At 43.4% G+C, this 15,136-nt stretch overlaps 1 protein-coding gene across 1 annotated transcript in view; it reads right to left on the bottom strand.

Moving 5' to 3' along the window:
* Positions 1–10,193, bottom strand: part of LOC111144504 (pleckstrin and Sec7 domain containing 3) — a 615,446-nt gene extending 605,253 nt beyond the window's left edge. The window contains exon 1 of the mRNA XM_022498815.1: positions 9,435–10,193. Coding sequence (XP_022354523.1) covers positions 9,435–10,193 — 759 coding nt within the window. The remainder of the gene's footprint in view (positions 1–9,434) is intronic.
* Positions 10,194–15,136: the final 4,943 nt, after the last annotated feature.

Genomic DNA, 15,136 nt, shown 5'->3' with positions numbered 1-15,136 from the left:
TACCCCTGGGGATAAAAATGTATTATATGTTTATAAAAAATAAAATTTAAAAAAATTAAAATTTAAATTTAAAAAAAAAGAAAAAAAAGATTTTATCCAAAATGTTATTTTTTTTTAATCTTTTAAAATGGTGTGGAAGGAGAGGACTTGAGCCCACAGTATTAAGAATTATACCAGCCGCAATTAATTAAGTACCTCTGATAAAAGGCACTCTGCATACATTAGTTTATTTAATGCACTTAACCACTAACTACATGAGATGGGTGTTATTTCTTCTTCTTTCCATTAAAGAAGTTGTGGTTTAGAGGTTTTTGTTTTTTTTTTAAGATTTTATTTATTTGACAGAGAGAGAGCACAAGCAGGGGGAGTGGGAGAGGGAGAAGCAGGCTCCCCACTGAGCAGGGAGCCCGATGCGGGGCTAGATCCCAGGACCCTGGGATCATGATCTGAGCCGAAGGCAGATGCTTTTTTTTTTTTTTAAGAATTTATTTATTTGACAGAGAAAGATCATAAGTAGGCAGAGAGCAGGCAGAGAGAGAGAGGGAAGCAGGCTCCGTGCTGAGCAGAGAGCCCGATGCGGGGCTCGATCCCAGAAGGCAGAGGCTTAAACCACTGAGCCACCCAGGTGCCCCCAAGATGTTATTTTTTATTGCTATTTGAAAGGGAAACAGAATTTGGTTTTCTGAGAGAATTATTTCTGTGGAACATGTTAAAGAAAACTTCCTTCCCTCCTTCCCTCCTTCCTTCCTTTCTTCTCTTCTTCCTTCCCTCCTTCCCATTTCCCCTTCTCCTTCCCTCCCGTCCCTCCCTTCTCACAATGGGTATGGTGCAGCTAACCACGTCCCTTACAGCATGGATGCCTGGAAAACACGGATTCCAATCTGACTCTGAACAACACCAGCTCTGTAAACGTTTATGTTGTTCTCATTGTTCTTTTCCTGATTTTCGCTTGATCTCTTCTTCATCTTGATCTTATTTATATTTCCCAGACATGATTCTTTTTTTTTTTAAAGATTTTATTTATTTATTTGACAGAGATCACAAGAAGGCAGAGAGGCAGGCAGAGAGAGAGGAAGGGAAGCAGATTCCCTGCTGAGCAGAGAGCCTGATGCGGGGCTGGATCCCAGGACTTTGGGATCATGACCTGAGCCGAAGGCAGAGGCTTTAACCCACTGAGCCACCCAGGTGCCCCCCAGACCTGATTCTTTATTACTATTTACCTTTACCATTATTTTTATTTATTATATCTGCCATAGTTGAAATTCTTTATGGAAAAAGATTGAAAAATGTAACAAGCTCCTGAGATCTTTCTTCTTGTGGCATGGGATAAATGGTGTGACATTTTACTTGTTCCTTCATCATATAATCACTTAGAGAATTCAATAAAAAGAAACCAAGCTCCTTGCTGATAAAGTAGGATCTTCAAATAATACGACACTATAAGTGCTTGAGTAATGCCCTGGAGATTTTTGGCTCACATAATCTGCTGGACCCAGTAATTGAAAGGTTGATACAAAACCACACATCCTGAAAATTGAAAGTTAAATTCCAAAAAGTTAAAATTGACTAAATATAATCACAAGAAATATGCACAACACAAAGGGCAGCCAAAAAAGGATCACAGCTGCTGATGACTTCAGAAGGAGGGAAAGGGAACCTCTAAAACCTGTAGCCCCGCAATAGCCCAACAACGTGAACTGTATGGAACCATCGTTCCTTCTTGCTCCCACCTTTTGCTTTGTTTTTGCTTTTTTAAAGATTTTATTTATTTATTTGACAGAGACAGAGATAGCGAGAAAGGGATCACAAGCAGAGGGGGTGGGAGAGGGAGTAGCAGGCTTTCTGCTGAACAGGGAGCCAGATGTGGGGCTCAATCCCAGGATCCCAGGATCATGACTTGAGCTGAAGGACGCTTAAGGACTAAGCCACCCAGGTGCCCCCCACCTTTTGTTTTCATTGATCACAGAATCACTATAACCCAGTTCAAGGAATGTGGCTTATCTTTACGATTTTTGTTGTTCTTATTTCTTGAATACATGGGTCAGGAGTCCCAGCGAGTTGCTATAAAGTGGGAGAGATCACATGTAGAATCTGAAATGGTAATCTGCCTAGTACAGAACCCCACTTTCACTAAGGACTTAGATTTGTTGTAATCTTCCAGCATCCTATGGTCTCTGAAAAGTCTATGAAGAAGAAACATATTTGAAAGAGAAAATTTACAACATCATAGCCAGTATCAAATTCTAGAAGTAAATCTATTTATTCATAAGCTGTATCGGACAATAGTTTAATTCTAATATATTGTTTAGTTCAGGTGTGCTCTTTTTAAAAAATCTCCCCAAAGGCTATAAAAACTGGCTTCCTTAAAATTTGAGAAGGCTCAGATAGGACATTTACACAAAGTGATCACTTTATAAATTTAGTTGACAACTCCGTGAAAGTGTTTTTGGTCATTTATTAGGTTGTTCATTCAAATTTGCTCCCCTCCTTTCCATGTTCCATTAATTTCTAGAAAATGTCCCTTTCTAAGATACACATATATATCACCATCTTTGGGCTCTCAGCAGACCTGATAGTGTCTCGTCAGCTGTTCCTGCCCCTGCCGCCACCATAGTAAACTGGGGGACACCCAACCCACGCTGGACCAAAGAGCCTTTTCCTGGGAGATTGGGAAGCAGGCCTAAGGGCTCCAGTCTTAGTCTAACTTGTCTCTAAAGAAAGGAGATATAAACTGGGAATTATGGGTGGTCATCCTCCCCACTGCAGAAGAGGGAATAGAGGAAGCAGATGTGCAGAAAGAGAAAAAATGATTCAGAGTCCAACAGAGAAAAGAGATACAGAGAGAGCCCTGAAATCTCTGGAGCCCTCACCAGTTGGTCCTGAGGCCCATCCACATTTCCACATCTCCACATCTTAGGGTCCTGAAGCTCTAGGGTTCTATGAGACTCTACTCTTACATACATGTGTTCTTCCAATGAGTGCCCTGCATTTGGGATAAAGTATCCTTGAGGATTTCAATTATACACAACCAAGAATCTTAACTAAATCTTACAGGTAGAACACTTTTGTCCAAGGGCACAAATGTTCAAATTTAAACTGAGGCAATCTGTTGGAACTAACTTAAACTAGTTAAGTGAGGACAAGTCTCTTCACCATTCTGGGTCTTAATTTCTGATTAGCATTGATTTCCAAATAGTTCCTTTCCTGAATAATTGATTCCAGAGACCGAAACACAGAACAATCTCTTTCAGCATTTATTTCCTTTTTAATATGAGAGAAAAACAAAACTTTTTGTAGAGTTATAAAAAACACTCAATTTTAGTCTCTTTGTCCAAATGTCTCAGACTAAACTAATACTTGACCAATGCAGCTAATATTTTATAAAAACAATGAACAGTTGGTGTAAAGTATTCTTAGATGTATTTAGTTCTGGGGTGCCTGGCTGGCTCAGTTTGTTTAGCATCTGACCCATGGTTTCAGCTCAGGTCATGATCTCAGGGTCATGAGATAGAGCCTGGAATTGGGCTCTGCACTCAGCAGGGGGTCTGCTTGTGATTCTCTCTCTCCTTCTCCCTCTGTCCCTCCTCCTGCTTGCACTCTCTCTCTAAAAGTAAATAAACCTTTTTAAAAGAAAGTATTTAGTTCTTACTTACCCTCTAGATAGTGAGGAGACATCTAATTGTACCAATAAAGATGTTTTCCAACTCACAGTAACTTCTAAATTATGACGGACTTTCAGGGATTTGTCATCAAAAGCTGTAGTTTTAGTTGAATTTTAAAGTAGGCACACATGGATTGGCAAGAACTTAGAATCATAGAACTAGATGGGAGGAAAGCAGTCTAATCTTTTCACATTATAGACAAGACGTTAAGATCCAGAATGAAGAGACTTGTCCATCCTTAGCTAACTTAAATCAAAGAGAAGGCCAGAGTCTCTACGTCCTAGCTCCCATTCCAATAGCTATTCTGTATGTCACAGGAACCCCCAACCGTGAAGTGGCCCTTGTGCTCTCTGCCCTCTTCTCCCGATCAAGATGCCACAATGCATATAGTTCCTTGAGGGTAGCATTGGAGGGTAGCATATAGATCATTGAGGGTAGTACAATGATCCACAGGACTTCTGCATTTGAATGTGAAAGGAAAGCGTAAGGAAAGAAAAACAGCAAGAAAACGTTGTCACGGGAACACAGAGGCAAACCACAAGATAAAAAAGAATTGAAACCCGTTCTGCTATCTCGGACTTCATTTATTCTAGTAATAAATCAAGACATCTGTATCAAAACCAATGCAGTGTAAAATAGACTAAAGATAAGCTTTTCAATCCCAACAGTACTGTCTCCTAAGTACCAAAATCTTTTAAAAGGGACACCATTGCCATTTATCTATATTGCTGTTTAAATTAGTACAAGCTCTCTCTTTGTTCTGAATTTCTTTTTTAAAATTCTAAATTGCTCACCAAGAGGGTTTAATTTAAAGGTAGAATTAGGGGCACCTGGGTGGCTCAGTGGGTTAAAGCCTCTGCCTTCAGCTCAGGTCATGATCCCAGGGTCCTGGGATCGAGCCCCGAGTCGGGCTCTCTGCTCCTCGGGGAGCCTGCTTCCTCCTCTCTCTCTCTCTCTCTCTCTCTCTGCCTACTTGTGATCTCTGTCTGTAAAATAAATAAATAAAATCTTTAAAAAAATAAATAAAGGTAGAATTATCTAGAATATTATTTTATGTGCAGAACCATTTCTAAATTTATGACAGGCCAGAAAAAGTCAACAGACTTAGGTAATTAAGTTTCTACCCCAGATAACATAAATGACCTTTTCCAGGGGCAGCTTAAGTATATGGGGAGGGGATAGGGGTCAGTATTCAATGCCAGAAGGGAATTTATTCACCTGGAATCTGGTCAGAGAAGGAAATATCAATCATTTGGGGACCGACAGCTGGGAATTCTGTCCTTAAAATTCCATGGTGGGATTTGTTTTATTGTTCTCAAAAGGCACTGATTCTTTCATTTCACTGAATGTTAACCAGCCTTGCAAAGTTTCATTCCTTCCTTCATTCAGTCATTCAACTAACTGTTAAGCCCCAAGCACTATGTTACCATGTATATAAACACCCTCGTGTCTACTGAAGTTCCAGATCTCCCTGAGAGAGGCTAGCCCACTAGGTATCTTCCTTGCAGAGAGGTCATTTGACAAAATTATTAATCTTTAGGGACAAGCTGATTGTTTTAATACTTCCATTTCATCACACAGTTTCATTACTTCTCTTGATTTGTAGATTCATACTTTATTATATAGAGTGTCAGAACTGGAAAGTCCTCAGAGAACAAACACGATAACCTAGCTTTGTTCAATGAGTTGTTAGTGGCCACTTAGCTAGTTAGTACCCAGAACCAGACCTTCATTTTCATCTCTTAAATTCCAGTGCCAGAGAACTTTACTCTAAATAAAAACTTCCCATCAAAAATGTAATGCACTTTGGGGCATCTGGGTGCCTCAGTCAGTTAAGCATCTGCCTGCCGCTCAAGTCATGATCCCAGGATCCTAGGATCCAGTCCTGCATTGGCGGGGTGAGGGGGGTGTCCCTTGCTCAGCAGGGAGTCCACTTCTCCCTCTCCCTTTGCCCCTCCCAACTGCCTGTGCATGCAGCCTCTCCCTCTCTAACTCTGTCTCTCTCAAATAAATAAGTAAATACTCTTAAAAAAAAATAATGCACTTTACAGACTTATATTTCAGACATTTACCTTATTTTAAGGCAAAACACTCCAAGACACAGAAAGTTAAAAATATTTTTTTCTAGTCTGCTTGATAAGACCTCCCTATAGGACAACAGACCTGCACTTCCCTCCACTACCTTAAAAAAGAAGTACCTATCCCTGGCTCCCTCCCACATAAACCTCCCATGGACTCCTTGTCTGTCCTGCTCATTTTATCCTGTTTTGTAGACCTGAACACTCCTGGAAGCTGGTGATAAAAGCTCAAAAATGTGATTGCTTTTGAGATGATGGAGGAAGAGAAAAAGGAAGACCAATGGAGAGAGGTAAACTTTCTGGGAAATTTAAAGCTACAGGTGAAAATTTTGTAGGGTTTAAAAAATGGTATTTGGGGGGAAATTTTGTCATTTACATACCAAAAGTCATTGTTATTTCAAAAGATAAAATATGTAAGATATGAAGACCTAGTTTTTAAAAAATTGGAAATTTCACAAAATCATTATAGAGAAAGCTTTTCTCCCTCTCTTGTGTTGTGTCTGTTTTCTTTATCTTTGTATGGTCTTTGTATCTTTAGCCCCAAATTCAAGCCACACATTGATAGTTCCTCTCGTTCCCACAGAGAGGCAGCAGAACATGGGGTCCAAGAAATCGTTAGGGCAGCCTCTGGTCTCAGACCATGGAACAATTTCTGATTCACACTGACAGACTCACCACAGGAATGTTATAGCCCTCAGCTGGCATTGCTAGGACCTGGAACTTCACATCCTCCAAACCCAGGCCTTCACTGCTTCTAGTAAACAGTGCTTATTCACACAAGGCTAGTCACTCGACCTGATATTCCTGAGGGGTCCTTCTCCCATCTTTCCCATGGGAGAAAGTAGGAGAATAGTGTCCCAGGTTCTAGGAAGTAATGGGCTGCCTTCCAAGAAAATCCCCCCTCTCAGAAGACACCGAGAGATGGCTGAAAGAGCTCTGGCATCTCAGTGGATACTTGAGTTCTGTCTTGAGCCGCCATGTCCTAGTCATAGGTCCCAGTAAATTGCTGACCATCCCTAAGCATCTTGTCTTCTTAACCGTGAAGGGGAGATAATAATAATGTATATCCTCAGAATTTTGAGGTTTCAATAAGAGGAAATAGTGTGTTGGAAGCCCTATGTTGGTCACAGAGTGCTATAATTATTTCTTATATAAATTAGGAACGAATTGATTTGATTTGATTTGATTTGCTGTGCTTATGCCCTATGCTAACTTGGAAGGATTTAAGTCAATAATTTTCACATTGGAGCCCATTTATTTCAGCTGTGAGAGGATAAATTAAGCCATCTGGAGCATTGCGAAGAGGAGAGTTTACACTTGATCCAGATTTTTCTGGTTGGAAAGTTGATATATGAACCTCAGTTCTATCATACATATGTAGTATATGTAGGCTTTGCTTCCATATAACCAGCATTTCACTTTAACAAATATAATTGATCACATTTTTCATGAGTATATCAAGCAAATTTCCCATTATGGGTAAACAAGGGCTTTCCATTCATAGGTGACAAGAAGATGTTTTTAATCACCCTTCTGCCTCTTTGCTGTGACTTATACAGCTTTGAGAAGCATGAGAAGACTGGAGAATTCTCATGCACTAATTTATCAAATCCAGACACCTTAATCTGCTCAGGACTGCACAGATGGAAAATCTATCTCTGTTAATTTCTTCTTTCTCTAACACAAAAGACCAGGCAGGGGTCACCTCGTTAATAATAGCCATAAGGCATTTAAAGGACTTGTGGTCTGAGGGTGCTAATTTCCCAACTTGCCTTCCTATGGTGGAGGTAATCACAACATCTGACCGGCAAACTCAAGGTTTATTTTTTTAGCCAGGCTTCCTAACCTCCTCAAGTCCCACCCTGCATGGACCTCCTACCCTGATGTCCCACAGATTTGCCTGTCTTCTTCTCTCCCTTAATGCAGAGCTACTGACGGTCCCTTTCACTGGTTCAACACTTTCATACACAAATCTAAGTTTTGTTCCAGAATCTTGCAATCCCTACTTTAGATGGAGGCAGATATCTCAGAGCCCGTTAGCAAAAGTGGCTACATGAGGCAGACAAGGTAAAAATCTACCCACTTGGACCAACTCCAATGAGTTACCAACTCCAATGAGTTGGCAACTCCAATGAGAAATGGCAACCGTTCTGAGGCTTTGGCTTCTATCTAGAAGACAGGAGAGAAGAGTAGGAAAAGATGGAGTTTTCAAGTTATCAGACCAGCATTCAAATACATAAACAACTACTGTGTGACCCCACATAGACAGACAGGGCTCTGACGCATGGGTATGTCATTCCTTCTAAATCCCTGTAGGAAATGAGTGATACAAGAACTAAGAAGGAATGTAAACTATTTCTTAAGGAAGCATGCTAGCATCTCTCTTCTTCCAAGAGTTCCCCTGAATAGAACTTGGGCTCATCCTTTCTCCCTGATTCTTAACTGTACAGGCTCCCTGTTAAAAGGGGAAAGGGAAAGGAAGGATGGTGTGTGGAAGCATGTAGGAGACAGCCACAGAGTCTAGATGAAGCCACACCACTTCCAAGCCCATGGAAGACCCATTTTCTGATGTTGTGAATTTCATCCACTTCTCCTGTGAGGTCCCCGAGAGTCCCCTCCATGTGAAACTTCCACATGTCCCAACAAGAATCTCTACTCTTCTGTCTCATCCCAGCAACACCAACAGACACACTCTTCCTCACCCTCACTGCTGTCACCTATGTATGTGCAAAATAGAGCAAATTGTTCATGCTGTGAAGAAAAGGAAAATAAAAGCATAACATTTTATTTTGCCCACCCATTTTGGTACGCCTGAACTGGGGGGAGAGAGCACCAGCATGATGAGGAGGTGGAGTCAGAGATACAGAGAATAAGACACTATTTTACAAAGAGTCAGCACGGCCATGATTGGGCATATAGCCCTGAAGAGCTGGAAGAGACCCCGAGGATCACACAGACTGACCTACTGCTGCTCCCTTACTGCTGGGAAATGGAGGCTGGCAGGCTGATGCCCAGAGCTACATATCCTCAGTGGGGCAGGGGAGGGTGATGGGAAGTAGATGTGGGCCTTAGAAGGTCAAGCATGTAAAGCTGTGTCTGAGTTCCAAGCTGTACCCCAGTTCTGAAAACCTTCACAAAATCCAGTGAAGCTTCCCCAAAGCCCTCACAGCCTATTCTGGAGAATAGGTTTTGCTTCTGCCCTTTTGTTTTTGGCAGGAAGAGGATTTTTGCCTAGCCACTTCTCAGTGCCCCCATCTGGGACTGGGGATATGGGCCTCTATTCCTCAGGGAGGTTGTGAGGATAAATGGGATATAAGAAAATGTCTAGCATAATGGTTGGCACAGCACAGGACTCAGTAAAGGTCTGCATGCCTCCTTTGCCCTTCCTCTGGCCTTCCCCTAAAAGTATGTACTTCCTCGCCTAACTTTACTTCTCCTATCTTTGGCAGAAATCTCGGGAAATAGTTATTCACTCTCTCCTTCCAAACAAGTTGTTGCTAATGGCAGAGAAGGTGGCAGAACACGGACGAAAGACACAGGCCCAGGCCCGGGGGACTGCGGCTGGTGACTACCTCCGCTACTGAGGTGTACGCCCTCCACTATGGATGGAGGAACTGGGAATCCTCATGGGCTCATCTGTCCCCACGCTCAATTCCTCTTCTAGGGGAACAGCTGGAGCTGTTCACTTTCTTACCTTGAGAGGCAGAGTGGCAGGCGGGGCGGGGTAGCTCTGGCTGGTCTGAATGCGCGGAGAGTATCTGTAGAGCCTTGCTCTTCTGGCTCGCCCTGTGGTGCCCTCTTCACAGCTCTTTGGGAGCACCTGGCAGGTGACGACAGCTGTCTTCAGCGTAACGCTTTCACCCCTGTCAGTAGGGTGAGCCAGGTTGGCCTGTGGAGCTGAACATCCCAAGGCATCCCAAGACCAAGGGTCTGCACTCCGCAGGTCCTGGGGGGCAGAGATGGCTGGCCAGTGCTCCCAGCCCATGGAGGAATCGCTGCTTTCATCACTCATTACGGGATCTGGGCTAGGAAGGCTGCATGACAGGGGCTGTAGTCGTCCAAATTTCCTGGAGGCAGGGGCCAGGGAAGGTCTGTGACGTGGGGATCTGCAAACGCCACCCCTCCTTCCATCCAGATCCTGGGGTTTTTCCTCTCTCTCCTCCTCCGTCAGAGCAGAGCAACGGAAAGCAGCTGGATCCTCAGTCCCAGAGCCCCCCTTCTGCAGCAGGCGCAAGGGAGGAGCAGCCAAGCCCTGTGTGCGCCTGAGGCCCCGGCCTGCCAAGAGGCCAGTCCTGGGACTTGGGAAAATGTGTCCCTCCTCCAGGCCCCCTGGGGCTGCTGTCCAGGCTGCAAGGGCTGGAGAACGGGAGGGGAGAGCTCCAGCAGGGGGGGCCTGCAGCTGGATGAAGAGGAAGGAAGTTCTCATCTGCTGTTGCTCAGGCTGTTCAGCCATTTCCTCCAAGAGGGTAGGGCTGGCTCTTGCCAGCGTCGAGCTTCAGACCTCGGTGCCCAGGGAGGCAAATGTCGGCAGCTGCGGGCAGACGTGACTTGGCCCCATGGTTCCAATGACAGCCTGAGAAAGCAAAGGACACACCTTCAGCTCCCCAGGAGGAGTCTTCAAGGAGCAGGGGTCCTGTTAGCTGTGGGACTGGATTCAGCACTCACTGCACAGAATCACAAAAACAGACTGACTAGTGGAGCTCAGTCTAGGAGTGAGGGCTGGGAGGGAACAGTCAAGACTCTGCCACTCTCACCTTGGTGTGTCTGATGGAATTCCTTTGTCTTAATTAAATGCCCCCTTCCCTATATTTGAAATGAAAACACTGAAGTTACTTGTCTCACTGTTGAATCCTGAATTCCATACTTGCTACACCTGTTCTCGGGTGTCTGACGTGGGAGAGACTCTGTGATTTACAGACGAAGCTTCCAGGACACCTCAAAGTGTCCTTTTAATCTCCCTTGCCTGTACTGATAATGCACACGTGTGAACAACTTTAATGTTTTAACGAATTTCCTCTTTAAATCCTGTGGTTATTTAGGAGTTCCCCAGGAGTCCCATCGTCCCACATCAAAATACTTGACGTCACACACACAAGTAAATAAAAATAAAGAGATAAAGGGAAAAAGAGAGACAGAAAGATTGAAAAAAAGAAAGAAAGAAAATAAGAGAAACAAGCTGGTGACAAACCAGATGCAAGGGGCTTTTGTTCATTTTAAAGAAACACTTTATCCTCTTGTGAGAACCATAGAAATCCACCTGAAAATTCATTGAGTAATTCACTTGCAGGGTGTTACTACAGGCTCAATACCTCTCACAGTGGAAAAGAACATTCTGGGTCCTGTGGCCTTGTCCTTGAGGAGTGAAGAGGGAGGGGGTGGGAAAGGTCTTTTCTTTCTCAATGGTGACTTGACGGAAAGAGACCCAGGATATTATGCTAGGAGACGAACTGAGCCCAGAGCCCAGAAATTTGGCTGCTTGGCAGCACACGAGCCTGAGCTGTCCCTCTCCCCAGCGCCCGGCCGTTACCTTCCTCTGGCATCACCCCTGGAGTAATGCAGGGCCATGGCCCTGGCTGACAACAGCTGGCCAGCGCGGCTTGGGTAGTTCTCAGGATGGGTGCTGGGGTCTCTCCACTTATTTTTATTGTTAAACATCTTCACACAACCTTTACCTCCGAGGTGATGGCAGCTCTGCTCACATTCTCAGACAGCTGACAAAGGACTCAGTGTACAGCAACTGAGAAATGTGCCAGAGCTGTCTAGTGTAGGCATGGGACACCATAACTCCTTTCAACAAACACCATTACAGAGAAATCTTTAGCAAAACAGTGTTCTCCCATCCACTGAAATAATGACATGTTGATCTGATCACACTATTTTCAATAAAAGTCCAGTGTGAGTGTTGGCTGGTGTTCTTATGTAATTTACTCACTCTCCTGTCAAAGTATTTGCTTGGACACTAACCACTCAGCACACATTAGTTTGTTAACTGATTTACTGCTAAGAAGGCCAGGAGCCATGTGTTTGTACAGAACAGGGATTTGGGCGAGAAGAAACCACCATTTTGTTTGAGCCTCTACAGGCGCCAAGCATCCCACAGGTGCTTTGCATACCTTATGTGATTCAAGGCAGAACACAGTCCCATGAGGAGGTGGTCTCACCTTCATCTTGCAGTTGAGGAATGTGCGGCTCAGGGAAGTGAAATGATTGCCAGCTGCCTGTTTCCCACAAGCACAGATGGGCCAGGGCTTTAAAGAGCTGGCAGAGGAGAAGTCTCACTTCAACTCCAACCTCCAAAGAAAACTATGTACAAAAGAGCTATGGTGGTAGTGGTGGTGTGCTCAGGACACTTCTCTCTTACACCTTTTTATTTGTAAGCCTACCTTGGAAGTGACTACAGCCAAATATTTCATTTCTAGGTTGTACAGGCTTGGAATAGCAGATGTTGCTAAAGAGTTGACAGAAAGGCTGGCAGGGGGGCACCTGGGTGGCTCAGCGGGTTAAAACCTCTGCTTTCAGCTCAGGTCATGATCTCAGGGTCCTGGGATTGAGCCCCACATCGGGCTCTCTGCCTGTCAGGGAGCCTGCTTCCTCCTCTCTCTCTCTCTCTGCCTGCCTCTCTGCCTACTTGTGATCTCTGTCAAATAAATGGATAAAAGCTTAAAAAAAAAAAAAGAAAGAAAGGCTGGCAGGACTTACTTGGAGGACACACATAAGACACCTCCCTAGGACACTCAAGTATTTGGGGGCACCTTAAAGGGAGGCTAGAGTTCTGTATGAGAAGTTGGGACAAGTGCCAGAGAAACATGGGTTTCTGCTATGGTGTAAATAGCACTGAGATTGAGAGCATGTGCTTTGGTGCCAGACACATATTTCTCTGAATCTACTGTGTGGCTGTGTGACCTTTAGCAAGTTACTTAAGCTCTCTGGTTATTAGTTTCTTCTCTAAAATGAGGTAACAATACCTACTTTATAGGGTTGCCGAGAGGATTAGGTGGAAGTGTATATAAAGGGCTTAACTAGCATAGCAGCTAGAACATAATGGTCTAACATTTATGTTAGCAACTTTTAGAATTTATAGCTACACACTGCTAGAGAAAACTGGTTGACCCAATGGAATGGTTTGAGCTGTGGCATTAAATGTATGTATTCAGTCACGATGGGCAATCACACACATTTTCATACTTCTCATGTGATCGGTAAGCATTTTTTAAAATTCATTCATTTAATCTTTTTTTTAAATGTTTTTATTTTTTATTAACATATAATGTATCATTAGCCCCAGGTGTACAAGTCTGTGAATCGCCAGGTTTACACACTTCACAGCACTCACCATAGCACATACCTTCCCCAATGTCCATAACCCAACCCTCCTCTTCCTGCCCCCTCCCCCCAGCAACCCTCAGTTTGTTTTGTGAGATTGAGTCTCTTATGGTTTGTCTCCCTCCCGATCCCATCTTGTTTCATTTATTCCTTTCCTACCTCCCAAACCCCCCACGTTGTCTCTCAACTTCCTCATATCAGGGAGATCATATGATAATTGTCTTTCTCTGATTGACTTATTTCGCTCAGCACAATAGATGGGTAAGCATTTAAGAGCTAAGAAATTAGTTGGGATGAGGGAAGAGTCTGCAGTGAATTGGAGCCTGGACACTTGTGCTTGAGTCCTGGTGTGATCATTTATTAGCTATGACTCACTGCAAGTTTCTGAACTTCAGGGCATTTACCTGAGCAAAATAAATTTCTGTCTTTCCTGACTTACAGATTTATTTTGAAGGTCAAATGGGATAATCTATGTAAGAATATATTAGGTCTTTAAGTCAGCATGGATTTTGCTATAATAATATCACCAATCACTCTAAGTCATTGTCTCTGATTTCTCTGAAGACTCAAGGTTTCTTTGTCTGAAAGGATTCTAGGTTGACTCCTAACACCACTGTACCTTCAAGAGTCATAAGGTGTGATTGCAAACAACAGAGAACTTAAATTATAGTCTATTTCCGGTAGTGATTTCTTCTCATTACATTTAGAGAGAAAAAGAACATTCTAGAATTTTAACAAGGGTGAAGTAGGGAGTAGGCACTGGGAAGGGAGATCAGAGTACTTGCTTCTCTCACTCAAGCATTATGACAACTTTAGGAAGTAGACAGCATGATTCCCCTATTAGAAACAGAGAAAAGGGGCATTTGAGTAACTCAGTGAGTTGTGTCTGCCTTGGGCTCGGGTCATGACCCCCTCTTACGATTAAGCCCCACGTCAGCGGCTCCCTGGTCAGTGGGGTGTCTGCTATTCCCTCTCCCTCTGCCCCTCCCCTCTGCTCTTGCTTTCTCCCTCTCTCTCAAATAAACAAATAAAATAAAATTGAAAAAGAAATGCAGAAAAGAGAAAATAAGGGAAATGAAGTCACTTGCTTAGAGCAACATGGTTTGAGAGGGCAGGAATTTGAGATTTTCATCCAGGTCTGGCTCTTTCCCCTCACAAGGATGGGTGGACCCAATCAACGTAGCTTGTTCAGCCTATCTGTACTTCCCATCTCCAAAGCCTGGATTCCCAGGAAAGACCTATTCACCACACATGTGTTACATTTGCTGATGAGGGAACCTCTCTAAATGTTGCCTGGTATTTTTAAGAGCTTAAATGATTCAAGATTATACAAAATGGTACAATCAAGATCTGTTGTCTGAGTTGAAGATAAGTAATTCTCCCAGGAGTGGTGATTCTAGAGAATGAGTGTTACAGGTGCACATTCCAGGGAATCCCAAGGATTCCTGGAAACATTCTATTCAGAGTTTAAGTCAAAGGAGTCACAACCTGCCTCTCCACAGTCATTCATTCTCACAGAAGGTGGCATCCACAGTGGTCCACCCTTGGCAATTAAACTGGGAAACTTCTGGGGTCACTGTGTCCAATGTGCTTGTGACCTGTTGGTCATCCGCAGCCTGACAGGAAGGAAAGAAGTTAGTAGCTAGAGCCTCTCCTGTTATATGTATTTGGAAAATGCATTCTGGAGTCAAGAAAGAATGAGAAACAGGGCAGAGGTAAGGGTGGGGTATGAGACTGAGGAAGACTTTGGCAGAAACAAAACATGAATGGCTAAGAAAGCATGAAGAGGCCAGAGAGAGTATGCCTAGGGAAGGGACATGGACTGAACTGAAAGACACACCTAAGAGAGTCCAAGCAATGTCAATCATAAGTGCTGAGCATTCCTATTCATGCCATTTCAAATAAGGCTTCAAGATTCTTTAGGCTATTCTGTCTGTTGGTTAGAAATACAACTCACCTCACAGTTGTGGCTTATATAAGGAGATTTGCATAATAGTGAACCCATTACCATTACTGAATGTCTACTATATGCCTATATATTTATATCTAATCTTCACAAGAAGGTAAATATTA

Source organism: Enhydra lutris, unplaced genomic scaffold, assembly GCF_002288905.1.
Source record: "Enhydra lutris kenyoni isolate GAN:26980312 unplaced genomic scaffold, ASM228890v2 scaffoldscaffold11, whole genome shotgun sequence".
Taxonomy (NCBI): Eukaryota; Metazoa; Chordata; class Mammalia; order Carnivora; family Mustelidae; genus Enhydra; species Enhydra lutris.
This window is presented reverse-complemented; position numbering and strand designations above follow the sequence as displayed.